At 47.2% G+C, this 27,873-nt stretch overlaps 2 protein-coding genes across 2 annotated transcripts; both read left to right on the forward strand.

The window, feature by feature from the left end:
* Window positions 1–2,657: 2,657 nt before the first annotated feature.
* NCF1 (neutrophil cytosolic factor 1) lies at window positions 2,658–10,810 on the forward strand. Its single transcript, XM_056506891.1, has 11 exons — window positions 2,658–2,952; window positions 3,394–3,474; window positions 3,783–3,858; window positions 5,000–5,165; window positions 5,293–5,348; window positions 5,631–5,753; window positions 6,107–6,214; window positions 7,015–7,132; window positions 7,747–7,854; window positions 9,341–9,483; window positions 10,376–10,810. The coding sequence occupies exons 1-11, from the start codon at window positions 2,881–2,883 to the stop codon at window positions 10,492–10,494; spliced, it is 1,170 nt and encodes a 389-aa protein (XP_056362866.1). The 5' UTR covers window positions 2,658–2,880; the 3' UTR covers window positions 10,495–10,810.
* Window positions 10,811–11,857: 1,047 nt separating this feature from the next.
* Window positions 11,858–27,650, forward strand: RCC1L (RCC1 like). The gene is made up of 11 exons (XM_056506643.1): window positions 11,858–12,159; window positions 13,314–13,443; window positions 15,245–15,373; window positions 16,206–16,272; window positions 17,349–17,400; window positions 18,953–19,037; window positions 19,953–20,134; window positions 21,518–21,602; window positions 22,632–22,805; window positions 23,914–23,999; window positions 25,514–27,650. Exons 1-11 carry the CDS (start codon window positions 11,893–11,895, stop codon window positions 25,589–25,591), a joined length of 1,335 nt encoding a protein of 444 aa, XP_056362618.1. The 5' UTR covers window positions 11,858–11,892; the 3' UTR covers window positions 25,592–27,650.
* Window positions 27,651–27,873: the final 223 nt, after the last annotated feature.

Consider the following 27,873-nt stretch of genomic DNA (forward strand, 5'->3'; position numbering starts at 1 on the left):
TCTGGAGATCAGGAAGACTCATAGGACATCTTGTGTTTCACAACATTCAGATCTAGGTGCTCCCACTTCAGTACTGGGACCTTGTGCTGGTGATGTCAGTAGGGGAAGGGTTATCTCCATGCTGGGGCAGTTTGAGAGAGCTCATCCTGGTCCTACCTTCCTTCTCTCCAGGTAGGCGCTGGTGAGTGGTGCCATGCTGCCTTCCTGCCTCAGCAGCCAGCCATTCTCAGCCCCTGGAGTGAGTCCAGCTGCCATCCCTGACCTGTCAGCCCAGCCATGTGGCCACTGTCCACATCAGAACCACCAACACATTGCTTGCTGCTCACTTGAGCAGATATGCTGAGATAATGAACCTCCAGCTAGTTCAGGACCAGGTTTCACACTTGCTTCTGGACATGTTTAGAATGGAGAAATGAGATAATGCAGCTTTCTCCATGTTTCAGCTGGCTTGACTTTCCCTTCTAAAAAAGCAGGATGGTTCATTCTTCTTTACTCACAGCCCTCTTTAGGAGGCACCTTTAGCAAAGCTGCCTGCCCAGCTGTTTATTGCCACTGGAGTCATTGGTGCTCACTCAAGTGTCTCAGCAAAGGAATAATAAATAAATAAATAATTCCAGGCTATTGCCTTGTCAAGTGTGGAACAGCAGAGTGCACTACTGAAACTAAGTATGCAGGAGCTGAAAGAAAAATGAAGTGAAAGTGTTTGCAGTGGGTTTGCTGGAAGGACTGGATTCTTTACATGGTGTGCATTGTGAATTGCCTACTGCTGGGTGGGCAGTAATGCTCATGGGTGTGTTGGCATATAAGAAACTCCTCCCTTGGCTCTGCAATGAATTAAGCTGAAATTTAAACTACCAAAAATCAAAAATTTCATTTTGAACAAAGATTAGGGTGGCATTCCTTCCATGTGCTCTTACATCCTGAGAAGTTTTGGTACTAGTTTTGAGTGGAGCTGTGGCAAAAAGAGGATAGTCCATTTGCCTGAAGTCTTAACCTCCAGCACTCCATCTTCATCAGTCTTTACTGAAATCCATCCTCTGAAGGCTCATGTGTGCTGTTCTCACTCCAAAGCAGTGGGACCTTGCTGAGGGCACTGCTACCAGCTTGGTCTGGAGGACATGGATCTTCCATATCTCTCAAAATGGGATCCTGTGTTCAGGTCCCAGCCTTGTTTCCCAAAACACGAATCAGTTCATGAACTCAATAAACTTATATTGCAGTAGATCTACATGGGGTAGATCTCTGCATCCCCCTGGATGCCCATGAGCTGCAGGGGCACAGCTGCCTCACCATGGTCATCACAGCTGCTTCACCATCACCTCTGCATTCCTGCAGAGGAATCTCAGCTCTGGCACCTGGAGTAGCAGCTGGAGCACCTCCTCCCCCTCCTTCTCCACTGACCCTGGGATCTGCATATTGTTTCCCTCACATGTTCTCACCTCCTTTTCTCTCGCTAGGAAAAACTGTGCCTGCCCCACTTTGGTTTGATTTTCTTCCTAACACCACGTTATCACAGAGTTGTTACCATCATCTGTAATTGGCCCAGCTTGGCCAGCAGCACATCCATCTTCAGAGCCATCAGGGATTGGCTCTGCCAGACATGGTGGAAGCTTCCAGCAGTTTCTCACAGATGCCATCTCTGTAGCCTGCCTGCTACCAAAAACCAGACTGCAAAACCAACAGAACTTAGCTTGTTCAGATGGGATGTTCCTCTTCTGAGAATTCTCTTCTGAAATCATGCTTCCTGACATGTATTAGCTGTGAGACATTTGCTGGAACACTCAGCAGTGCATCACACACAGTTACAGGTGGTGTTTTGCTGTGAACTAATCCTTCACAGACAGTGGCATCTGAAAACTCTCATTTCTCACATCACAAGATAAGGAATGAGGAAACAGGAAGAAACATGTGAATTAAGTGGTTTCCTGTAATGTACTGTCTGTAATACAGTTTTAAATTTAGTACAAACAAGTGTAAATATGAAATTAGCTTTTATGACAAAGCTTATGGTGTTCTGAATAATCAGAAGTTATCTGGTGACTAACAGTGCAGAATCCAAACAGGCCTGAATGGATCTTTTTTAGTATCTGTGGTTGCATAATTTTGCCTTGCATATAGGGAAGTCCCCATGTTAAAATAGTAAGAAATGTAAATGACCATTTACTATTGCACAGCTGCAAGTACCACACCAAAGTTCCAGAGGAGGACTATGCTTAGCATTTAATGGTTTTAATGCAGCCAGAGCAAGCGTTTGCCCTGGTGCATCTGCTGTATTTATGGCCCAGAAGTTGGGCTTAGTCTGAACACACATGTAGGAGTTACCCTAAAACTGAAATAGGGTCAAACAGGGTTTTGGGGAAGCTGCAAGTGACTGAAAGGAAATGGTGATGGAAGGGGAGAGTCTCTTGCACACTGAGCCCGTGGCTGCCCCGTGCTGGCTGTGCTGTGCCCCGGATCCCCCCCTGCCATTCCCAGCCACACAGGAGCCAGTACTGCCATTCCTGGGGCTCAGGGAATGTGTTCCATGCTTCATTCAGCCCTTCCAGCTCTGACTGATAGGGTAAAGGCACCTCCTTGACCCTGTGCCATCACGGGGCAGTATCAGCAGTCAGGAGAGTCCTTGGATATCAGGGCAGTCAGCCTGGCCCTCACCCTGCACTTCCTCTGATCCCAGAGGTCATTTCCCTGCAGGTTACCCCCGATGGCTCCCAGCTCACCTCCTCCCCAGCCTGGAGCCACTGGAGGGGCTGGGCTGGGAAGCACCGAGTACAAACCACAGCGAGTAAACAATTACGGGTGCGATTGCAGCCCGAGTTCCGCTTCCCCGGGGCTTTAAGAGGGAGCAGAGCTGTGAGGGCAGAGAGGAGCACGGCAGCGGCGATGGGGGACGCCTTCATCCGCCACATCGAACTGCTGGGCTACGAGAAGAGGTTTTTCCCCAGCCAGCACTATGTGAGTACTCAGAGCGTTCTGCCAGGGTAAAAAGCCTGGCCAGCAAGTTTCCTTAGATAAATGTGACTGAGGGACTAAACGCTCCCTTTAAGGGAGTCATGGCTGATATTAACACGAGCTGGAGGCAGCCAGAGACTAAAACGTCCTGGACACACAAGAATTTGGGCACTTCCTTTGCAAGCTATTGGTTGCTCTGCAGTCTTGGAAAGGGCTTTTTCCTCTTTGTTTCCCACCCACCTGCATGTGTCTGTCCCCTCTCCATCCATTCCAAGCACCCCTAATGCCTAGTTTATTTGCTGGCAAGGCAGAGCTCGTGCATTGAGGTAGTGGAAGGAAAACAGAATTTTATCTGAAACTGGACCATCCACAGGGCTCCCCGGGCACAGGGGGGTCTGGTGTCCCACGTGCCTGCAGAACTGCAGCCTCTGCTTTGCTCCTCAGGTCTACATGTTCCTGGTGAAGTGGAATGACCTCTCCGAAAAGGTTGTCTACCGCCGCTTTACTGAGATATACGAGTTCCACGTGAGTCCTCCCGGGACACACGGGCTCGGGGTGGGGAAAATGGAGGGTGAATGGCACCTGAAATCGCCTCAAAGCAATCCTGCTTCAAAAGAGGCTCCTGGATCCAGTTCTTGAAACTCTTCTGCCCCTTGAAGGTGGGAGCCATGGGCTCTGTGTCCCTGGGCACAGAGTGTGGGATCCAGCCAGCACATGCCAGTGGCAGCAGGGTGAGCACTGGGAAAGGAGTCAAGCTGGGGCAGAGGAGTGGGTGTCAGAATGTTTGTTCCCCTGGTGCCATCCTCACTGTTGTGCCTGGCTCTGCTCTGCAGAAAGCGCTGAAGGAGATGTTCCCTATTGAATCCGGGGACATCAACATAGAGAACAGGATCATCCCGCACTTGCCAGGTGAGGGGCAAGCACCGGCCCTGGGGGGTGAACAGAAGTGGCAGCTAGCTGTGATTTTCCCTGGTGGGTTGAGCTGTGCTGGCTGCCTCCTAGATAGGTGCATTTCCTGTACATCAAAACCCCAGAAAGACCTGAGCAGTGGCTGTGGTTCCTCCCAGAGCTCAGCAGCCCTGCAGACCCATCCCTGTTCTCTGGAGGCTGGGCAGCCCAGAACAATCAGCTGTGACCCCCATGACCCCTGGCTGCTACAGTGTCTGGCTTTGGGGAGACAGAACTGAGTGGGCTGAGCTGAGCCCTCTTTTTGCTTTATTCCCTAATGGCAACATAGATACTCTGTAAGAGGAAACAATGCAATATGTCTTCAATGGCAGAGAATGAACTCCTCATCCAAACAGCTGACACTTTGTCTCCAAGCAAGGTGTACGTCAGAAAATTTCCCCATTTGTTTAATTTCCTGCTTTAAAGAAGGCAGAAGGGAGTCTGAAAAAAGAGCTGCAGTTGTGGTTGACAACTCTGGAGGAGGAGGAGTAAACCTGCACTGTGCAGCAGTGTGGGTGCCAGTCTGGGGGGGTTCCATTGCAGCTGGACTAACACCACCATGCTGGGGCTATTCCTTTTTCCTTATTCTTTATTCAATTTTCCTTATTCCATTTGGGGACCAGACAGGTATCAGACTGCTGGGGGAGCATGGAGTGCCACTGACCAGACAAAAGCACCCCCATCATGCAGTTCAACATTGCCCAGGATTTCAGCAGTATTTTAGAGCTCTGGAGTCAAGAACAACATAACCAGTGGGATGGGAGGATAAGCACATCTCCTCTGACTGCAGGCTGGTCCCCTGAGCCCTCCTGGTGCCCCAGTGCATCTGCTGTATTTATGGCCCAGAAGTTGGGCTTAGTCTGAACACGCATGTAGGAATTACCCTAAAACTGAAATAGGGTCAAACAGGATCATTTCTGGGCTTGCATGAGCTGTGCTCCCACAAAGTGTCACTTATTGGCACAATGCAGCCATGCAGCACCTCGGGGCCAGGCCCCCTTGTTTGCAGGACAAGATTAATGATTCAGAGCAGTGTTCTTGGGAAAGTATTAAAAACAAGGTGTTCTGTCTGCTTTTTCTGAGCCCTGTTTCCTCTCCCCAGCCCCAAAGTGGTTTGATGGGCAGCGCTCAACTCAGAACAGGCAGGGCACACTGGCTGAGTACTGCCATACCCTGGTGAACCTACCCCACAAGATCTCCCGGTGCCTGCACGTGGTCAGCTTCTTCAAGGTCCGTCACGATGACATGAACCCTGTCACAGACAGCCAGTGAGTCCAGCTGCCTGCTATTCTGAGGGAAATCCTACATTCCTGGCCCTGGCTGCTGCAGGGAGGGTGTCACTGCTGATGGATAGGGCTGGTTGGCATTGAGCTGCCTTTGCTCTGACCTGTCTAGGATCAAGAAGCCTGAGGTCTTCCTCCTGCCAAAGGATTCCAAGAAAAACCTCACTGGTAAGAGGTCTCAGAGGGATGCAAGTGGCTGCCTCAGCAGCAGTGAAGCCTGGGGAGAGAGGTTGTCATTCCATGGCAGGTACTCTCACTAAGAGCATGGTCACTGTGCCAGAGCTGCAGCTGTGAGGAATGAGTCATTGTCCTGAAATCCAGTTGGTTTGGGGCTGGAAGAGGCTGGGAGGGCACTTTGGGCTGTCCTGGGGCTGCTTTTGGCCTGTCTGAAATAGGGTGTTTCTGGGTTGGGGGCTGGAGGAGGGAACATCTGTCACTTGTCTCCTGCAGACATCACGGGCCCCATTGTGCTGCAAACGTACCGAGCCATCGCTGACTATGAGAAGAGCTCCACATCTGAGATGGCTCTCAAGGCTGGGGACATGGTGGATGTCGTGGAGAAGAGTGAGAATGGTGTGTGTCCATCCCCCTGGAGAGTCCCTGAGGGCCAGCCCACTCCCTGCCACAACTTCAGCAGCAATGAGCACTGCCCTTGCATCTTGTATCCAAACACAATTTGTGAGGTAGTTATGGCAGTGAAGGCTGAATGGTGAGGGGCAGTTCTAGAAAGCTGTGTAACATCCTGGCTGTGCCTCAGCAGGACAGGATGCACTGGTCAAGTTCTCTGGCTGCACCATGTCAACAGAGATTGGCCCCATTAGTGTCCCTTTGGTCCAGGAGATGCCTGCACCTGCTCTGGCCAGCACAGACCTGGTGCCAGTCCCCACAACCCTCTCTGCTCTTGCCCATGGCTGCTTTCTTTGCAGGCTGGTGGTTTTGTCAATTGAAGAATAAACGAGGCTGGGTACCTGCTGCCTATCTGGAGCCAATGGATGGTCCTGATGAGTCTGAAGAGCAGGAGCCTAACTATGCAGGTAAAATGTTGGGGTGACCAGGATATGTGTGTGTGTGTGTGTGTGTGTGTGTGTGTGTGTGTGCGCCACTGAGATGGCTCCCTGCAAAGCTGGGCAATTCAGACTGTGCAGGATCTCTGGCCAGGGAGATGCTGCTGTAGGAACTGCCAGGAGGGATAAATCTCATGGCTTGGTGCCTTGAGAGCTTCCCATGGCCTGCAACTCAGCATTAGATTTGTGTTTTGGCTGATCTTTACCCAGCTGAGCTGGCTGGTGAAGGCTGAGGTGCTGGGTTAGCATGGTGCAGCATCCAAACCAGGCATGGGCATTCATTCACAGGGCTTTGCCTCTGTGCTGTCCTTCCCAGGGCCTGGCCCTGCTCCTGCCCTCTGCATTGCCCTGCCATGAACAACAGGGCTTTATCACATGGGGCAGAGGGAAGATCCTGCACACTTGTGCCAATTGCTCAACAGGCTTTAGCTTTGTGGGTTTTGCAACACTGGAAAAGGCTCTATCAGCACAAGACTTCCTTCTGCCTTATTTCACTGAATTCTGAACACATCTTTGAGCAGAGATAGATGTGCTTCCTTAGCTTGCACCCAGAAACTTTCTTCTGGAGAGATGGTGAAGGGGCCAGGATGAGCCATGAGCAATGACAAGCCTGGGGGAAGTCTGAATCCAAACTTGAAGCACTCTGAGTCTTGCTTAAAATGTAGGGTGCTCCTAATGCTCTGGTGCCTCCTCTTCTCAGTGACTGGGGAGGCTGAGTCCCCATCCCTGAGGTGTCAGCACATGATCCACCATCTCCATTTCGTATGTAGGTGAAGCGTACACGGTCCAGAAAAGCTACACTGCTGTGGAAGAGGATGAGCTGACCCTCAAGGAGGGTGATACCGTTGAAGTCATCCACAAGCTCCTTGATGGCTGGTGGGTCATCAGGTGAGAGATGCCAAGAACAGGTCAGGCAAGCAGCCCTCAGGCAGAGGGAAGGCAGCACCCATGGTTCTCCACATCAGGGCTCTGAAAGCCGTGGCATCTTTAGTGCCACCGCCCAGCACTTCTTTGTGCAGGGCTGCTTCTCAGAGTCTGTTCTTTACCAAATATTAAACATTGCAGCTGGAGATCCCTCTGCTGAGGGCTTTAGAAATATCCAAGAAGGAGGCAGATGGAAAAAAAAAATGTATCTGTTATTTTGCCTCTAATTGTTCTGGCACCTTTTGCTTTGCAAAACCTCAAATTTCATCCCAGCTTCAAGGAACATGAGAGGTAACCCACATGGCACCAGTGAGGGACAGGCATGAACCAGGACTCATGGAATGTCCTGAGTGGGAAGAGTTCAAGGCCAGTTTGGATGGGGCTTGGAATAAGCTGTTCTAGGGGAACTTGTCCCTGCCTGTGGCAGGGGGTTGGAATGAGGTCCTTCAAGGTCCCTTCTGACCAATCCATTCAGGGACTCTGTGACCACCCATATGAATGAGCAAATCTCTGTGCTGGGCTGAGGAGTGGTTGCAGAGCCACGACTGCAAGTGATGTTTCTTTGTGTTGCACTGCAGGAAGGATGAAACCACAGGTTACTACCCTGCCATGTACCTGCAGAAGGCTGGAGAGGTGAACACCTCTGTCAAGAGTGAGCTGAGGAACCGGGGTGCTCCTCCACGGAGGTAGGAGAAGCTCTGTGTAGGGGGCAGGACATCTCCCCCTTCCTTGAGAGAGGTGAAATTAAACCAGACAGGGTGTTGTGGTGCCACCTGCTCACCCTGTCAGTGAGGAACTGCCTGGAGAATGTGAGCAGGGCACAGACAGACCAGAGATGTCCTCCCACCAGCTCTGTGCCTCCCAACTACCACCATTGCTGATGCAGGGCTCCAAGACCCTTGCTCCAGCCTGTCCTCCTGTCAGGTGTATCTCTCCTTGTCCTTCTGCAAAGTTCCTTTTCTGGGCTAATCTTGTTTTATTTTCAAATTGGCCATTTTCATACTTCCTAAGTGTGTGAGTCTTTCAGAGGCAAGGAGAGATTTGACTAAATGGACCTACCAAGTGGCATAAGCTAATGGGAAGATTTGAGCTAATGCAAAGGATTCTATTTTGATTAGAAAGATAAAAGGCAATAATAACTAATGAATTTCAATGCAAAGAGAATGGCTAAAAAGGGCAGAACTTGTTGCTATCTTTTTTCTGCAAGATGACACATCAGGCGTGCTATAAAATCTCTCTAAATCCAGTTTTGCTGGAGCATGGATTGAGTGTGAGACAGTGTAAAATGGTCCAGATCCACCAGTTTGAACACAGTGATGTTTGCTGGTAGCCTTGGGGGAGATGAGGTGGCCTGTTCCAAGGACAGTGGCACGTCCCCCTGCCATTGTGGCTGCTGTGAAGGTGGTGATCTGCTGTTATGGGCAAGAGCTTTGCTGTGACATGAGGTGTGTGCTCAGACCAGGAAGGGGCTGAAGGCAGAGAGGCACATTTCTTTGAGAAGAGCAGGAGGACAGTGCCATGGGGTGGACATCAGGAGCCACCTCACTCCTGCCATGGTACTGAAGACAAAGCAGGGGCTCTGTCTGCCTGCCTGGGACAGTCCCCAGTGCTGGGGGTTCCCCTGTAGCAGCCCCATGCTGCTCAGCTTTCACTTCTCTCAGCAGTTTCTCTCCTGTGGGTTCAACACCACACATCCAGGTGCACACTGACACATGCCCCATACTCCATTGCCTGTATCTTACCCTTGAGTCATGGGGAGCCAAGCCAAGCCCCACAGCAGGGACCTTAATTTTGTGGCCAGGATGGGTGCTGTGTGTTCATTCATCAAAGAGCTATAGATCACTCTGGGCCTTTCCTGGATAAACCTCATGCCCATCTCATCCTTCCAGCCTTATGCCAAATCTTCCTCACCAATCCCTATCATTATTTTCCAGACTTGTGCTCAGGGCTCACCTTCAGTGTTTGCTTGCAGAGCACCATCCAGCTGCCTCTGAACACATTGTAGATTGTGTTTCACTGATGGCTGCCCTCGAGGGCTGGCATCCCCCAGGCAAAACCCAAAAGCAGAAATTGGGGTTTGCGTGAAGCAGAGGAGGAAGTGTGGGGAAAGAAACGTGTGGTGTGAGAGCTGCCAGCATGAAAAATGAAAGTTCTGTTTCTCACTTCTTGCAGATCCACCATCCGAAATGTGAAAAGCATCCACAGGCAGGGCCGGAAGCAAATCAGCCAGGAGACCTACAGGAGGAACAGCAAGAAGTACATCCAGAGGCAGCAGAAGATGCAGGGAAATTTTCAGAACAAGGCCAATGTCATCAGTAAGTCTCAGTGGAGCTGGAATCCTGCAGGCATGGCCCATGGCCCCCAGCAGTGCTGGCAGCTGGAGCAGGATGGCACACTAGGTCACACCATGCCCACCTGCCCTTTTCCCATGGGGAAAGTCTGTGCAGGGAGCTGTTTCTTTCAAGGAGTTTTCTTACCCCTGGCTATAGGTCAGACAGAGCAGAATATGTCCTGGAAGGAGGTCAGCCCACATTTGGGACCTGTGCCTTCCTTTGTGCACCTAACCTCTCCAATGCTGCCATTACCATTGCAATCACCTTGGATGTTAGCTGTCAGCAGAGCCCCAGAAGGAAGTGTTGCATGAAGAATCATAGAATTGTAGAATTCAGTTTTGGTAGGAAGGGACCTTAAAGACCAATGTGTTCCAAGCTTCCACTTGATCAGGTTGCTCCAAGCTTCATCCAACCTGGCCTGGGACACTTCCAGGCACAGGGCAGCCACAGTTTCTTTGGGGAACCTGTGCCTCACTACCTTCACAGGAAAGAATTTTTTCCTAAAATTGAATCTAACCCTGACGTCTGACAATGTGAAATCACTCCTCCTTGTCCTACCAGTTCAGGCCCTTGTAAAAGTCTTTTTTCATGAAGAAGAAAGGTAGACATTGAGGTACACCCTTTAGATCTGCTAGTCCCCATGCAGTATCCATGACCTTCCCAGAGCTAAAGATCTCTCATGCAGACAAAGATGGACTTCCCCTGAGCACAGTTCCAATCCTGACACCATGACCAACAGGAACCACTACACGCAGCAGGGACAGGAGGAGAGGCAGGAACTTTGGTAGCCATTATGTGGGGAGCTGCTGAATGTTCATGGGGATGGTGTGTGGTGGAGAACTCTGACCAATCTGTACATATTTTTTACTTGCAGTTGAGAAAAAGGAGCCAGAGGACAGCAAGCTCAAGGCTCAACCTGCTGTTCCTCCCCGTCCCAGCAAAGACCTCATCCTGAACCGCTGCACTGAGAGCACACGGAGCAAGATCCTGTGAGGATCCTGTGAGCCCCCACAGCAGCCTCCCAAAGCTTCATCTTTTCAGCTCCTGTGCAGCCAGGGCTCAGAGCTGGAGCAGGGATCCAGGGGGCTCTGGGAGGCCAGGGAGGCTGCTGGCCTTGCCAGCCCAGCCCAGTGCCCATCCTCCAGCACAGCCAGCCCAAGCTGTCCTGCTCGCACTCTGAGGAGGCACCAGCCCTGCTCTACCAGCTCCCTATAAGCACCAAAAGCCCTCATCCCTAGATGCCCTTCTAATACCTCTTTGTATTTGGAATTATTTTTGTGGTTTTCATCAATAAAGGAGAGACACTTGATAGAGCAGTGTGGGCATGGCAGCAGGAAAGGTTTTCCTCCCAGGTGGGTACTGGGCAAGGCAGTGATGCTGGCAGGGAGGAAATTCAGTTGGGGAGATGAAAGGACAGCAGGTTCCTCCTGGAAGTGGCTGCTTGGCTCCCTCGGGAGCAGAGCAAGGGCTCAGTGTTGAGAGGGGACTGCTCCATAGCCAGAGTGTGGTGGGATGGCTGTGTCTGGGTACCCCACAGCTGGAGTGTGGTGGGATGGTCTCATTAGGGTACCCCACAGCCAGTGTGGTGGGATGGCAGCATTTGGGGCCGGGTCTGGGACAGGGCTGGGCCTACGCGTAGGTTTGGGCCTGAGTTTCAGTTTTGATTTGTTTGTGTCAGGAAAACTAATCCACAAACACGAGAGGTTTATGTCCAAAAAGGAGACAGAGGAATCCTTTTTGCTTGAGTTGAATAAAGGGAGAGGCGTGGGGCATTCCCCTGGGGTCTCTCCAGTTTTTGGAGGACACAGCCTCCTTTTATCCCAATTTCCCGGCCGCTTTTCCCTCTCTCTTTCCCCATGGGCTGAGGTACTTGAGAGGCACAGACTTCCCGGAACGCCTGACACCTGAGATTCCCCTCTAATGTACAACCCTCCCTTTTAATTTTTAATTCTTATAGAATTCACAGTTTTCCCCCGTTGCTTCTTTCATCTTCCGATATCCAGTTTCATTTATCAGCGAACCTACAGTTTGTTTGTAAAGACAAATACATTTTTCCATTCATCAATCAGTGGAATCCATCCCATTGTTTCTTTTATCTCTCAATGCTACCCTTATCTACCAGCAGATCTACAGCTTGTTTGTAAAGACAAATGCGACATTCCTCTCGTTTGGGTCTGTGTCTAAGTCCACACTGGGGTCTGGGAGGTAGGTTTAGGTTGAGGTCTAGGTGTGTGTGGGTTTAGATTTGGCTTTGGGCCGGGCTGTAGGCTCGGGGTCAGGGGGTGCGGAGCCCCCTCAGAGGGAGGTGTTGCCCCTTTAAGAGAAGCGCGCTCCGGCGCCGCGCGTGCGCGCTGGGGAGGGAGCCATGATGGCGGCGGCCTGAGGGGAGCCATGGCGGGGCTGGCGCGGCGGCTGCTCCGCAGGGGCCTGGGCGTGGCGGCGGGGCCGCCCAGCACCCGCCAGCTCCGGGAGGCCGAGGAGGCCGCCCCGGTGTTCCAGTACGCGGGGAAGGCGGCCAAGCGCAAGGACCGCGTGTTCGTGTGGGGCTTCAGCTACTCGGGCGCCCTGGGCGTTCCCAGCTTCGTGAGGCCGGACGCGGGCTGGAAGAAGCCGCGGCGGATCCAACCCACGCCGTACCGCCTGGAGACCGAGGAGAAGGTGCGCCCTGCGTGTGTCCCCGGCCTCTGGGCGGGCTTAGCCGAGAACAGCGTTACTGGATCGCGTTTAAAGGCTTTGCCGTGATTCAGTGCTTTTTATCGATATAGCGGTATTGCTTGGGATGGTTACTGTTTTAACTGTAGTAGCATATAGTTTAGAAAATATGTGTTTGTAATTTTTTAGAGGTATTAGAGAGCCTGGGATAAAGTGGGTCTCTTCAGTGGCTCCGTGGCTGCTCCCGCCTGACAGATGGGAAACTTGCGTTGAAAATTGCATTATTGTTTTGCCTACACGTTTCACTCGTGCTCTGCTGGCCAGTGCAGAGAAAGTCAGAGCATTCACAGAGTATCTTGAGCTGGAAGGGACTCGGGAGGATCATGGAGTGCAACTCCTGGTCCTGCCCAGCACAGCCCAACAAGCCCACCCTGCACTGGGAGAGTTTTCCAAAGGCTCCGCGAGGCCTTGGGGCTGTGCCCATCCCCTGGGGAGCCGGTTCAGTGCCCCATCACCCTCTGTGGGAAGAACCTTTTCCTGATACCACCTAAATCTCCTCTGACACAGCTCCAGCGGGTCCCTCGGGTCCTGTCCCGCTCCCAGAGCAGAGATCCGAGCTGCAGACCCCGGGGAGAGCTGACCTCAGTCTCCATTTCTCCAGGCCAAACAAACCAAGTGACCGTAGTTGCTCCTCACGTGGCTCTTATGCTGGGCTTTTTTTGTCAAAAGGAGTAAAACGTGTTATTCCCTTAATATCTCTATATCTTCGGTTTGTTTTGGTTGGTTGGTAGATTTTGGGTTTTTTTGTTTGTTTGTTTGTTTGTTTGTTTGTTTGTTTTCTTTAAATCTGCTGATGCAGGTCAGCAAACAGGTCTTTCTATAGTGTTGAATGGGACCAAGATAATGCAGAAATAAAGATGTATGCACACCAAACCAAAACTTTAGGGTGGAAAGGTTGGATCTGTGTTTTCACCATTGTGCTTATCACAGAAGATTCTTTCTGATAATTTTTGCAAGACCATGCATGCCATGAGTTTGGGCTGCATGTGAATGTAGCTTAATGAAGAATGAATGCTAATGAACAAATAGCATGGAGTGAAACTTGCCTTTCTAAGCCACAGTTTCTAACTGCATGGTGTGGGTTTTGTCTCTTTTGAAAGATATCCTCTGCTGCCTGTGGTTATGGATTCACACTGCTGGCTTCTAATACCAGAGACATCACCAAAGTGTGGGGCACGGGACTCAACAAGGATTCCCAGCTTGGATTCCAGAGAAGCAGAAGAGATCAAAGTAAGGATTTAAGTGTTTTAAAGACGTAAGGGGTGACACTACAGTATGCCTGAGGTACAAGGATCTTCATGTGTTTGAAACTGTGAAAAACATCAGGAAGCTTTGATGCAGTCCTAGGCTGTGCTTTATTTTTTTAAACAGGTCTTTTTCTGAAATCTATCTGTTTTTGTGTGTTTTGTCAGTGTAATGTGTGCCTCTGTTCTGTACATGGCACTTAATTAGTTTCATCTGTAGAGGAATGTAGCTGTTTATTCTGCAAAGTGAGATGTTGGTTAATCTGTGACTTTGAATCTATAGTTTGATAGTAGGCACAGTGTAGTTAATAAAATAATTTTGGCAGGATGGTTTCCTCGCTTCTGTTGCCTTTGCACTTAAAAACTAAAGTCCTCTGACCTGGAAGTTACCTTTGTCAGAGAATCCAGAAATAGGTTAAACAGTTTGCTGTTCAAGCCCTACTAAGTAAGAGAGCATGTTTGGCAAGATAGGTTGGAAACATGGTGAAGGTCAGTGGGATTGCTACTGCTCCATGTTTAGTGTCCTCCCAGGCAAGTTTTCCTTTGGAATGTTGCTCACTGCTGTTTTAGACTGACTTTGGTGCCTGCTGCTTCCAACACTGTGTTGCTGTAGATACTTCATTTCCAAGAGAATTTGCAGCCCTCTGACTTTTAGATGGTTGTATCTAAACTACTGGTATTTCATGCTTACCCCCTGTTCCTTCACCACTTCTTTGTCTCTTTTCTCCACATCCCCTCAGCTATCAGTGATGGTTACTACAGATCCCAGTAGCATGTGTCTTTCTGCTGCAGGGAACAGAAAGAGTGAAAGGTTATTTTGCTTTGTGACTTCCAGGTATTTCCAGACAGATAGTTGGTTGCCTTTAAGTTCTTGGACTGTTGCATGGCAGATGCCTGTCCTCACATCTAGTAGGGTCTTACTGCAAAAGACCATATGCAGATTTTTTTAATTTTAATTTTTTAAAAATTGTAGGTGTTTTGGGTTTAGGTTTTTTTAAATTTTATTGGAGTCAGTGAGAAGCAGTAAAGCATTGCTGCCTGTGTGTAATATTGCTTTGGGTCCTCTGCTATTTGATTTCACTCATTACAGTGACTTTGATATCAAGGCTTTTTATCTCCCCTTAACCTTTTCCCTAGTATTGATTTATGATTTGATGTTCTTCCCCCTCCCCGTTGACTATAACTGATTACATGTTCTTCAAGTTGCTAAATCTTTTTCAAGTACAGCATGTCATTTTTCATAAATGTTAGATGTCTTATTCCCTATGGACCTAGACTAGCTAGTTTTTCTTGCATTCCTTATTTCTGAAACTGCTTATAATCTACTTTTCTCTAAATATGAATCACTGAGACTTTTTGTTCACCTTTTCTGATACATTTCTGTGATTATTGCTCTTGTACCTTGTTTTCAGTTGTACCCAGTTGTACAGAATGTGCATGATATTAAACTCTAGTGATCCAGCTGTATTCACCAAAGTGGTTGAAAATGTGGGTGAAAGCCTCAACCTCACAATTCTGCCATCCGAAGCCTCGGATTCATCCTCTAGATCTGGTGGACTTTTGTTGAGGCAGTGATTGTTGGCTTCAACTATCTCCATAGTTTTTACCTTCTTCCCTCTGTGATAAATCCCTGTCAACATCTTTGGTTAGTGTGTTAGCTTTCTAAAATGTATCTGCTTTTATAAGAAAGCAGAAGTGAGTGTGTGATTGTACAGCAGGATCAGCAAATATATGTTGAATTTACTTTGTGGAAGCTACTGACTTAAAATTGTTCTCTCTTCCTTAAGCTAAGGGCTATGAATATGTGTTGGAACCATCTCCAATTCCATTACCACTGGAGAAGCCACAACAAACTCGAGTCTTGCAAGTGTCCTGTGGGAGAGCCCATTCCCTGGTCCTGACAGATAGTGAAGGAGGTACAGTGTTGCTTCTGCTGATGTCAAGGGGTGCCTGGCTATGCTTTTACTAAAAACTTGAAAAATATTGTCTTCTGTCCCTTAGAGCTATATCCCAGATGGGCTGTTTGCACTGTAAATGGGATGCAGGCAGCTGTTGGCCTTTGTGGGATTGCTTCTGCAAGGGAAAGCCATGAGCTTCACCTGGCTCAAGTTGTAAATGTGTTGGGAGCTTTTTACTCCAAGGTGTGTTTCTCTAGCCCCAGGCCTGGCTGAGTGCAGCCTGTTTGTCTTGTTCACTCAGACGTGTTTTTAAAGCAGATTTGGGTGACTGTGGCAGTACTCCTTTGTTACTTCCCCTTTAAGTCCCAGAGTGCTGTGTTTATAAAAGCAATTACTTAATTAATAGTCCTTTATAGAGAAGTTTATAAATTGTCTTTCCACATTTCTGGGAACTCTCTGGTGCAGTGGCTTCAGTGCTGTATCAAGTGATCCAGTGCAGCTTCTTAGTGGGTGAGCTGATTGATTCATTGCTTCCCACTCCTGTGGGAATGCTGATCTGTTCCTGAGTGTCTTTGACAATGGCAGGATGAGCTAGACAATTCCTGACTGTGACAGACAGTGGGCTCCAGGTTCTGCTGCTGTGCCTGCAGCAATAGTGCCAGGTGCTGTTGGTGAAAATGGATTCAGTCACTTTCATTCAAGTGGACTTACTTTGGAAAAAAGCTTATTTTTACATTGTTGTGCTCCACCTTTCAGACTTTTCTGTGTGAAAATACTTTGTGGACCTGAAAAGAGGCTTTCAGGGGATTGGGCAGTAATAAAATTAGTGTGTTGTGTAATTGTTTTTCAGTTTTCACAATGGGAAACAATTCTTATGGACAGTGTGGCCGCAAGGTTGTTGAAGATGAAATTTACAGGTGAGAATTCAAAGATCCTGCACTTTCTGAATGCTGGAAACATAATTGCATGAAAACAGCCCTTCAGGAAAGCCTGAAGGTGGAAAAGGTCTGGTAGTATAAGAATGCCATTTAAGATTAAGGAGTCTGAGAACAGGATTTAGTGCTGCAGGCGTGATACCAGCAGCCTGGCTTTGAGCCGGGGCTGGGCACTGCTGACCACATTCACAAGAGACAAAACAGTGTCAGCATGGGACAGTTCTTTCAGGGCATAGTGAGAGAACCCAGCTTTCTTAAACTGCTTCAGCTCCCTGGTGTTAGTAGTTGGAATTTCTCCCTTTAGCTGCTTAGAGTACCTGTGCTGTTCCTGAGGATGTTAGAAATGCCATTTAATTATGAAAGAGGCATCCTTTTGTTAAGTCTCTCTTCTGTGTCTGTCTCTGAGTCTGCAGTGCTTTTCCTTCATTGGGTTTTTTGTGGGTTGCACCAAAGCATATGCTCGAAGTGCTCTGTGTGATAGAGTGAGTGAATAGTGGCAATATGTTGAGTTTCTGATTCTCTAGTGCGACCAGAAAAAATCTTACTCATTTCTGTGATCCACAGCACTTGGTCTGTAAAGTTTGAGAAAATAGCTGTAATTAGGTAGTTTTTGTTAGCCTTGATACTGGAAGTGAGTCATTGGGTTGTTCATAATTCCTGGTATTGTGAAGAAATGACAAGGATGTTAGCACTGCACTGTGCCCTGGGATATCTGGTTTATCTCTAGCCAAGTGTAGTGTTTATGTGGGTACTGCACTGTTATGTAGGGTCTCTGCTCATTCTGGACTAGGGACTGTCTTTGAGGGTTGCTCCTACCCCCAGTCACAAGAGCTTATATTTAAAAAGTGACAGTTCTTCACTTCTTACACAAGAGAATGTAGAATTACGTTCCTTCTTCATGCGGGATTTTTGCATGAAACTACATGTGAACAAATTTCTCTGCTTGTGGTAATAAGTGGCTTTCAGTAGTGGCAGGTTTACCTTTGTGTTTTTTGGTTGCAGTCTTCTGAAATCCTCTGTGTTGCCTTTTCTCTTCTTGGTGGTTGTTTGGTGTCCAGCGGAAGCCATCTCATTCATCAGCTGAAGGAATTTGACAGTGAAGTTGTCCAGGTAAGAGGATCATCTGAACTCACTCCTGAAAAGGAATTGGAAACCAGCTGAGCAGCCAGGCTCAGAGGGTGGCAGTCATTGGCTCCAAGCTGAGTTGAAACCAGTAACAGCTGCAGCACCCCAGGGGTCTGGGGTCCAGTCTTCATTGCACTAGTCATGTGGATCACAGTGTTCCCTCAGCAGATAGCAGATGATATAAAACTTTGAGGAGTGACTGAGAAACCAGAGGATGGTGCTGCCATCCAGAGGCTGGAGAAATAGGCCTACAGGAGCCTCATCAGGTTCAGCAGGAGAAATGGCCAAGTCCTGTTGCTGGTGAAGAACAATTTCAGACACCAGCATGGGCTAGGGATGACTGTCTGGGAGGCAGCTTTGTGGAAAAGGCCCTAGGGTACACCAGGCTGAGCATGACCCAGCAGCCTGTCTTGCTGTGGAGAAGGCTGCATTAGGAGGAGCTGCATTAGGAGGAGTGTTACCTGCAGGTCAGGGAGATGATTTTTCTTTTCTACTCAGCCACAGACACAGTACTGTGCCTGCCTCTGGGCTCTCCACTACTTTCTTTCTGTCGTGATTTCTTGTTCCCTTTTGTCACTTTTATATTGCTTAGGAGTTTAAATTTTTTGTTTGCCTTTTCAAAAATGAGCTGTGAAAGCATCCACTTAGACTAGCCAGCATTTCCCTAGGTCAAGTTCCTGGGAGAGCAAGGGACTGCAGGGCAGCAGAAGCACCTGCTGTGGCTGCAGCATTCCAGGCACAGGAGCAGTTTGTTGGTGTCTCTGTTGCCCTGTGGGCAAACATAACTCCTTTCCAAGGAAGGGTCATTCATTTACACCCACCTGATGAGACTGTGCTGTGCTTCATCCTAAAACTGTTTTGAATTAGGCTTGTAAAATTTCTGTTTGGACTTTTCATGGTTTTTTTTTTTTTTTTTTTTTGTGGGGATTGAATGCTTGGTACCTGTTTGTAGTTGGATAATAGCAGTTATGTGCTTAATATTGGTAGTCACTCTCTTAACTTGTTGATTAAATCCTTTTAATCTTTGTTTAATTTTGAATGTCTTCTGTTGAATGGCTTTTTTCTTGGCTTTAATTCATGCCAAGCCTGTGGCAGACATGATGGCTAGTTCAACATAAATATAGATTTGAGAACAGCTGTGTGCCTGGAGTGCTTACATGGCAAAGAATCTATAGCAGTTTGTAGCTGGCATCAGGAATCATGGGGTTAGCATCCTGTGAAGGGAGAGCTCTTATTTACTCTGCTGCTCTATTGTGTTGTACTGCTGAATTGGGCTTTCTTTCCTTGTTTTGGATCTCAGAAGAAATCAACTGCAGCATCACTTCCTACAAAGAATATTCTGTTTTCTGTGTTGTATCTTGTGGTTCTTGGTCTTCCCTTTCTCTGGAGCCATGTGATCAGGAGAGAATGGTCAAAATCTGAACTGATGGACATCATGGAGGTTCATTGCTCAATTTATCTGTCAGTAATGCTTCACTAAATCAAGTGTGAACATGTGACATTTCCTGACTAGCTCTGACTTCTTGTTTGTGTGCAGGTTGTGTGTGGGCAGGACCACAGTCTGTTTAGAACCAAGAAAGGTTCAGTCTATGCATGTGGATGGGGAGCTGATGGACAAACAGGTAAGAGCTCAGCTCAGCTTGCTTTTCAAAGAATTGATGAATACATCAAGCTGTCCTAATTGAGGAGTTGTGATATGTACTTGTCATGTGTGTATGGACAGAAAGGAGCTGCTAATGTTATGTGTGGATGTTTTCAGTACTCTTGTGTAACCAAACTGAGACAGCCTAGTTCATTTTTTTGAGGACGTTTGGGATGCTGCCCTGGCAGTCCAAGCATGCAGTCAGAGGAGAGTGGATTTGCTGTGTAAAGCTTCTGAGGGGATGTGGAAGTGACATGGGCAGCTTTGCTCTTCAGTTTGGTGGTGGCTTTGCCTCCTGATTCTTGTTTTGGGGTCTGTTCTGCTCTTTTGAACTGGCAAGTGCTTTGGTAGCTGTTCAGTGTTTTAGCATGGGATCATTGACCAGGCTCTCTTTCTGATGGCTTTTACTGCAATGAACTTCCTTCTCACAGTCATTCCTACTGTTTATTCATTTTGCTGCTCCCAAAGCTGAGTTCTTCCCATGATTCTTTTGTGCCAATGTAGTGTAACCCAGCTTTCTGTCATTGCATTCTGGTCTCTTTTCCAAGCAGCAATTTGTCATTCCCAGCCTCTTTTTCCATTTCCCCTGCTGTTGTCTAACTGATTGCAGTGTGCTGTCACTCATGGCTCTCCTTGCAGAAGACAGGATGCAGCCAGGTTGTGAAACTTCATCCCTGTTGGGATATCTGCTTGGCTTGGTTATTGTTCTTCAAACACTTTGGTCCATGCAGACAAGAGAAATGAGACTCTCCAAGGGTGTGATTGTATAAAGTTGTGTACTCCAGAGAGGAGGCTTTTTTGATTTTCTTATAGCATGACAAAAATGATCCTGTGCAGGCATTAAAAGTGTGTCTGGAAAAAAATTCTTCATAATCTCTACTTTTTTTCCTTTCAGGTCTTGGACACTATAATATCACCAGTGTTCCTACTAAGCTGCATGGTGACATTGCTGGAGTAAACATTATCCAGGTCTCTTCCTATGGGGACTGTTGTCTGGCTGTTTCAGATGAAGGAGATGTCTTTGGTTGGGGAAATTCAGAATACTTGCAGTTGGCATCTGTCACAGAAACCACACAGGTCAGTTGACTTAAGGGTATGTTTTTATGTGTTTCAGTTCAGCTGCTGTGCACAGAATTAAAAATGGCATGTTTCTCCCTGTTCTGGGTTCTTTTGGCAGCAGATGCAAACACCACTAGCAGGCTGCTTTTACATAAGCTTACAAAACCAAACTGTCTGACATGTTTGTGTAGCTTTAGGGACAATGTGTTTCCCTGCTTTGATAGGCAAAGGTTTGTATCACCTCACCCAGTGTGTTAATATAAGAACCTCATATTCTTCTTCCTCTGTCCCATGGACTTTGCACCAAATTGAGACCCAGCTCAAGTGCTTTTGCTAATTTCAGGACAGGAATTAGTTTTTTGGCTGGCTAATCTAGGATTTCAAGTGATCCTACTTTGAGCATAGTGCTGGCCCTTGGAAGTCCCTTCCAGTCAACCTGCATGTGGGTGAATTTTGCATGGACATCCTTAGTGGATTTATAACTGAGTCCTAAACAAATTGCAGTGTTTCACAGATAAAAGGTTTTTTTGAGCAAACTTACCTGGGCCATTGGTACAGTGCTGCCTTCACACTAGGCAGTGTACTGCTCAAGTAACTAGGCAGTTAGCTAGGAAATTGGGTTAGGAAATCAGTCAGTACTCAAGCTACTCTTGGCAGAAGACTAAGAGCAGACAATTACATTAAAATAACTTTAGCAAAATTTCAGAAAGCTTTGTTTCTTGTGCCTCTCCTGATGTAACCTTAATGTAGGGCTGGTTGCTGAGACCTGTAAGGCCTGAGGACAATCATCAGGCTATGCAGTGTAGCAGTTTTCCTGGAGGTCTGCAGCATCTGAAATGGGTGAATGGCACATTTGTCAAAAATAAGAGTCTTTGCTAAAAGATAGGTGCAGTCCAAGGTGTAGAATGGCAGAGCTATGAAATGGAAGATTGCTCTTTACTTATGTCAAACTGTGGATGGATGTTGTGTTGGACTGTACCAAATAAGTGCTATTTTCTTTAAGTAATTTTTCCCTATTATGTTCAAAAACACCACTTCAGACTGAATTTTAGTGACCTAATCCAGTGTGAAGACTTGAGGACATGCTCATCTATTGACATCCCCATGGTGTCTGACTTTAAAAGCTGGGGATAAGAAGCAGTCATTAGTCATTTTCAGCCTTGTTGCCATGCATGTGAAGTTACCAGTAGGTAACTTTATCCACCTTGTCCTCACCTTAATGAATTTCGTGTAGTTTTTTTTTAATTTTGAGACTTGCACTCATTTTATTATTCAGACAATAAAGGTTGTATCAGGAATCCAGTGTATGTAAGCATTAACCAGAACTAGAGACCAAGTTAAAATGTATGTCTGGTTTGCAATTTGCCTTGTGTCTAACAACTCCTCTGCAATCTTGAACAGGTGAATGTTCCCAGGCATTTGCCATTCAAGATTGGGAAGGTAAAGGAGGCTGCCTGTGGGGGGACTGGCAATGCTGTGCTAACAGGTGAGTTCCATTCTAGAATCATTCACTTTGGGGCAAGGCTGCACAGTAGGTGGATTGTAACACATTATGAAACAAATATCTTGTTTTCCATACTGTGTATTATGAGGAAAGTTGGGAGACTGAGAAATAGGATTTAAGAATATACTAGAAGAGTCGTTTTCAGTAGTGCAGAGCATTGCTTCCAGTGTGCCCTTCTGCAGACTAGAGCAAGAGTTAGCAGCTGTTTGCTCTGCTGATCTCTTTTGCTGGTCATGCTGAGTATTGGCCTATAATGAGTGTGGTTATAGGGAGAAAGTAAGAGAAGGTAGAACCCTTCAGACTCCATATGAATCTGACATGTCTATAAATCATGAGCTGGGATGGAGAGAAGAGAGTTCTGAGAACAGTGAATGTGTGCAGCAGGTCCTTAGTGACTGCTCTTTGGACTGTCTGGGGCTGAGGAGCACAGCTGGAGGGTTGCTGCATGAAGGAATGAGGAAGGGGATTGTATTACTTTCTTGAAGAATTATCTCAAGGAAGATGTTCATATTTATAATGGGAGTGTTGTGGTGTCCAGAAATTTGAGCTTCTGATATGAAGGGAGCAGAGCTAGCTGTCATAGAAAGTTACTCTTTCTAATGCTGTCCAACTGTTGCCTTTCCCAGGCACCCATCTTAAGGCAGAATGCCAGGCAGAGTGACATCCAATTGCTGGTTTGGGCATGCATCAAAAGAAGAAAGCCATGATAATAAACTCTCAACCTCTGTCCCATCAGTCAGTATGCTGAAGTATTTTATCCAGCTCCCTCTTGTATTGGCATTATTTCCCCATGAAAGTTTTGTCTAGAGGGCTTGGTCTCGTTGCATACCTTAGGAAAAGGTTGAGACATTTGGATGGGGATGCATTATTTGCAGATTTCAAATAATCAGATAGTGTTAGACTGAGCGGGAAGAAAAGAAAATATCCCTTTGGTTCTGATTAACTCTTGGTTGTGGCATGAATTTCACAAGCACAGACTTTCTTACAGAATGTGTTCTTATTGTAATACAGAAGAAGGAAATGTTTTTGTCTGGGGATATGGAATTCTTGGGAAAGGACCAAACCTAATAGAGACAGCAGTGCCAGAGATGATCCCACCCAGCCTTTTTGGCTGGTCAGACTTCACTCCCGACATCCGTGTTGCTCATGTTCGCTGTGGGCTCAGCCAGTTTGCTGCACTTACAAGTAAGTTTCTCATCCCACTTCATGGAGAGGTCATGTTACTGTGTTACTGGCAGAAGAGAAAAAAAGCCAAAAATATTGTTATTTGTCTTAACACAAAAAGCTTTTCTCCTACAGGAAATCCAGCAGATTTTTTCGTTTTCCTGTATAGAATGAGTCAGTCTGCTGCACTTTACCAGTTTAGAAAATTAATGTGATAAATGAACAAACTAAAACTGAGTCTAAGTGAAGCTAGATATCATAGAAGCTAGAGTTTCTTGGTGTTTCTGGCCAACTGAGCCTGAGGTGGGCAGACCCAAGCATTTAATATGCAAAGGTTATGATACTGTGCTCTGTGCACCCTGTGTGGGTTCCCAGCCTTTGAAGGGTTTGAAATTTGAAAGTCATTTCACGTCAGGCAGCAGTTGAGAGATCCAGCTGGCAGCAGGAAAAAATGCCAGGGCTGGGACAAGCAGTAGGTGTGACACTGCCAGTTTGGTTGCAGGATGCTTGTAAGTGGGCTCCCCTTGGTATCAGAGTTAGAAACAGTGTTCTGATTAACTTGTACTTTTGTTCTAGATTGTGTTTTGGCTGTTTCTGTTGTGGAGCTGGTCCAAACACTTCTGAGATCTGTGTGATTTCCTGAGGAGCTCAGAACTCTTCAGCTGTTGAACACAAGTTTTGCTTTTCCCTAGCTATTCTTTCAGATAGTCAAATAAGCAGTCTCCAGGTGATGGCTTGGGACAGATCTCACTGACTTGCTACTGGGTTTGCTCTGATGATAGCTGATACAGATCAACTGCAGCTGTCTTAACTTTCAGCACAAATTACTCACTTCACAAATGATTCCCTGGAATTTCTGCTGCTGCACTCTTCCTTCAAATAAAATTCCAATGTAAGAGGGGGAAGCAAAGACTTATGCACAGAACTTGTTTCTTGCACTGCTCATTAGGCATAATTTTCTCCCATACAAGTACATTTGCTGTACCTTGAAGTAAATCTGGTAGCTGTCCTACTGCTTGTACACCCTTGTATACTCCCAGAAACACTGTAGCCACATTTGCCATTGTCACAAATAGAATTCTTTCTGTTTAATGACTGTTCTTTTCTATTTTTTCTTTCTCCTGTTTAGACAGAGGAGAACTGTTTGTGTGGGGAAAGAATCTAAGAGGGTGCCTAGGAACTGGAAGAATGGAAGACCAGTATTTCCCATGGAGGGTAAGAATGGTGGTATTAAGGTCAAGAGTATAGTCTTTGGCTAGGTTTTGTTATCCTGAGGGCAAGGAGCATCATTTGCTCTGTGGTTTTGTTGAGCAATTCTGAAAGGAGTGCAAGATGACTGTAGAAAGTGCTTTGTTTTCCAGAGATCCTTGTGTAGCCTGCTTGGGAAAGGAGGTATTCAGTAAACCTTTTAGTATGCTATGCCAGTAATGATTTCAAATCCTAAAACAGCATCTGGTGCTGTGCCACCACATCTGAACAGTTCTCATCTCCTTCCTGTCCATCATCATCTGCTTGCTACCCTTACTGCCCCTTCCTTCCCCTTCTAACCTGTGCTTCTATTTGTATGTGCTTCAAAGAAAACCATCAGTATTGGTCATCTGTCCAAATCATTACTCACCTAAATTAGGTGAACATTTTGGTCTGTAGTGGCTACAGTGGCTAGGTCCACATAGTGGTGGGGTCCTGTGGTGGTGGGTCACTGGACTGTCAGGTTACAGCAGGAGATCCTTACTCAGCTGTGTCTATTGCTGTTTCACAGTGCTTCCAGTCCCACTGTTTCCTCCCAGATGGCTCTGAGAGCCAGACTCAGTGCATCTGGAAGAGTCTTTGGTTCTGGAGTTCAGCATTCAGCTTAGCAGATGCTCCTGGTCTCCATGAAGGCCAAGTAGAGATGAGGGAGGCAATCAGTTGGACCACCCTGGAGTCTCTGTCCATGTGTCTGAACTTGCAGTAAATGTGTTTCTGTAGCTTGCTTTCTTCTTTTTTTAAAAATGAAGAAAACCAGACCAGCTCTGGAACATTTGCCTAAAATCACACTGCTGTGGCTGAGTGGAATTTCTGAATTCACTTCCCCAGATGTGGACATTGAGGGTTATTCTCTTTCAGAGAGCCATTTCCTGTCTGAGAGTACTATAGCAATGTGCCAGGATTTTTGTCTGTGGCCTCCTGCCCTACAACTAGTTGCTGTCCTTTCTCTTGGCTCTAAGGAGCAACTTGCTTTTTAAACTTTGCTTTCCTCAAGTTTGAAGTCAGTTTTAAATGAATAAGTTTCATGGAGTGAGAACCTGGTCTCTTAGCATCAAAGCACAAACTGCCTTAGGCTGAGTTGAGCCTTTGCCTTGTTCCAGTTCTTGCTGATGAAAGAAGAGGCAAATCCCTGTGGTGCTTGGGCAGATCCTAATGTCTAGATTATGCTCTGTTCAGTCATGCTGCTTCTGCTGCTGAACAGATGGGCTGGGGCTGCAATCTCCTCACTGTCTGCTAGTGAGCCTGCTCCTCTTTCTCCTTCCAAAGCTTTACATGCTTCTGTGAAGGAGAAGGAGGAGTATTTCACAGCTCAGTGCACAAGCCTGCCTGGTGCTGAATCTTGCTCTTTCTGTGCTGGCACTTGCATTGGTACAAATCCCTGTGAAAATAGCTGGCATGTAGAGTGGAAGGAGGATGAGAAATAGGAAATACCAGGTGCAAAGTACCAGCTGATAAATAATACTCTGATGTGTTCCATCCAGGTGACTGTTCCTGGGGAGGTGGTGGATGTGGCGTGTGGAGTTGATCACATGGTAAGCCTGGTCAGGTCTTTTACCTAGGGATGCTGCTGGCTCTCAGCACCATACCAGGGTGATGCAAGGACTTGGTGATGAGCTTCTTGGAAAGGAAAACTCATTTTATGAACCCAAGTGACTGTGAGCAGAGACAGCCATGGCAGTGCTGGTTGTGTTATCATCCCTGTGTCACTGAAATGCTCTGCCCTGGCTGCAGGAAGGAAGCACGTTCCCCAAGGAGCATGGAAATGCAAGGAGTGCTCTGGCTCCTTCATGATGAGCTCCCAGAGAATCTGAGGCCCAGCCCCAAACTGGTGAGCCCTCTCTGCATGAAGATGGAGAGCATCTCTCAAGGAAGACTGGCATGGGATGAAACCTACAGCACAGGACATTGATACATGGACATTTCCTGTCACCAGCTCTGGAGTGTCAGTGTTGATGAGAGCCAAACTATTTCTCAAGGGAAAAGTTGGGTGTTTTTTTTATAACTGTTAGTGGAAGAAAGGTCATGCTAGTTCTTGCAGCCCAGCACAGCTGTCCTGTGTGGCCACCCTCAGCTGCACTGTGCCCAGGCTGTTGTCCTGTGCAGAACCTGGATGCACAGCCCTTGCCTGGAGTACTGCTGTGTCTGTGGGCTGTTGAAGGCTGTGTTAGTGCTAAAGACTGAACACCAAAGGAACACATTCAAAGAGTGAGAACCTGTCTGCAGGGGTAAGTACTATTAAATGAGCAGGCTCTCTGTGCTGCAGGAGGACAGATGGATGGTGACAGAAGCCAGTCTAGTTTATTGAGGGAGGCTGGAAACAAAGCCCCTGATCAGCTGCCTGTGAAATCAGTGCTCAGGCGTGGATGTGAGCAGTGCTCACCACCCCTCAGGTCCTTTATCTGCTTGTGCTGATCACACATCACTGCCTGTGATTGTTTTTGGATTCCCTGCCCTCTCTGTGTTCAGCAGTACGGTGGCTCTCAGTTGCAGTTATCTGGAGATTTCAGGATTGCCTGGCAGGGAAAGGGGTCTTAATGGGTAAGAAGCTGAGCTTCATTCCTTGGTACCTTCTTAGCAATAAGCTGATAGAGATGGGATGCAACAGCTGTATCTGTAGCAGGCACTTACCCAATCTCACACCCAAGTGTGGGAAACTGCTGTGTCCAAACATCAGTCTTGAGTCTTTTCAAACACAAACTCTCAGTTGTGTCTTTTCTCTCTGTGGGGGATACTTCCAGTGTGCAAAGTGCTTTGGTGGAATCCAAGCTAGTAGGTTTTCAATAAAGTGATGATAAAATTTGTATCAGTAGTAATAGGAATATTCTTGAGCATGATCTACTCATGCACTGATTGGGTCTGCATTTGAACTGCAGCATTTTGTTTCACAGTTATGTGGCAGGAAACCACTTCTGTCAGCTGAGCCAGCTCCACAGCTGCAGGACTGGAGGTGCTGTGGTCTGGCAGTGCAGCCATGGCCCCATGGACACCACATATATTGGCTTCATGTGATGAAATACTGCATTTCATCAAATGAAATGAGTGTAAACTTCACCTAGATTAAATGTTTTAAAATACAATATATATTTTATATATATGTTTGCATACAATATAGGAAAGGTGAATCAAAGTACATGGAAATAGGCACATCTCTTGAGTTGATGTTCCTGTGTAACTGGTATTGCTGGGTGGGTGAGGCAAAACAGAAAGCTGCCAAGCAACTGGCAGACCTTCACTACTCTGAGCTCCCATTTGCTTGGCTTTAATTTAGACCTGATTCAAGTGACTGTGAGCAGAGACTGTGGGCAATGTGGGCAGCTTGTGATGCCCAAGCATGTCTTGTTGGCCTCATGGGAGTGGGTATGCCCTTTCAACTCAAGGAGGCTTATTAAACCGTGGAAAACACATACAGAAACTCTGGTAAGAAAGGTGTTACAGACAATTCCCTCATGGATGTTGCTGTTGTGTTGTGCTGGTTGGTGCTGGGCTCTCAGCTGTTCTCATTCACAGCTCTTTCCCAGTGCACCCTGGGGCTGGGCCTTCTCAAGAGCTGCCTTGAGTCCTTGTGTTGCATTCCTGCTGTACAATAAATTGCAAATTCTGTTTGATAATGAGGTGCCAGTAAGATCTTCAGCCCTAAATAGAAGTGTTGTATGGCTTAATGCAGTGGGGGTGTTTGTGCCTTCATTATAGTGGTTGTGGTCATTCTCAGACATGTTGCTTGGTGAGAACAAGGTCGGTGGCAGTGAGGGCAGTCTGACAAGCAGCAGCACTTACCCATGTTTTGGTTACAGTGTGGGGGGAGCATTTTGACCTTAGCCAGGTGCCCCCCAACCTGCTCTGT

Source organism: Oenanthe melanoleuca, chromosome 19 (genome assembly GCF_029582105.1).
Source record: "Oenanthe melanoleuca isolate GR-GAL-2019-014 chromosome 19, OMel1.0, whole genome shotgun sequence".
NCBI lineage: Eukaryota > Metazoa > Chordata > Aves > Passeriformes > Muscicapidae > Oenanthe > Oenanthe melanoleuca.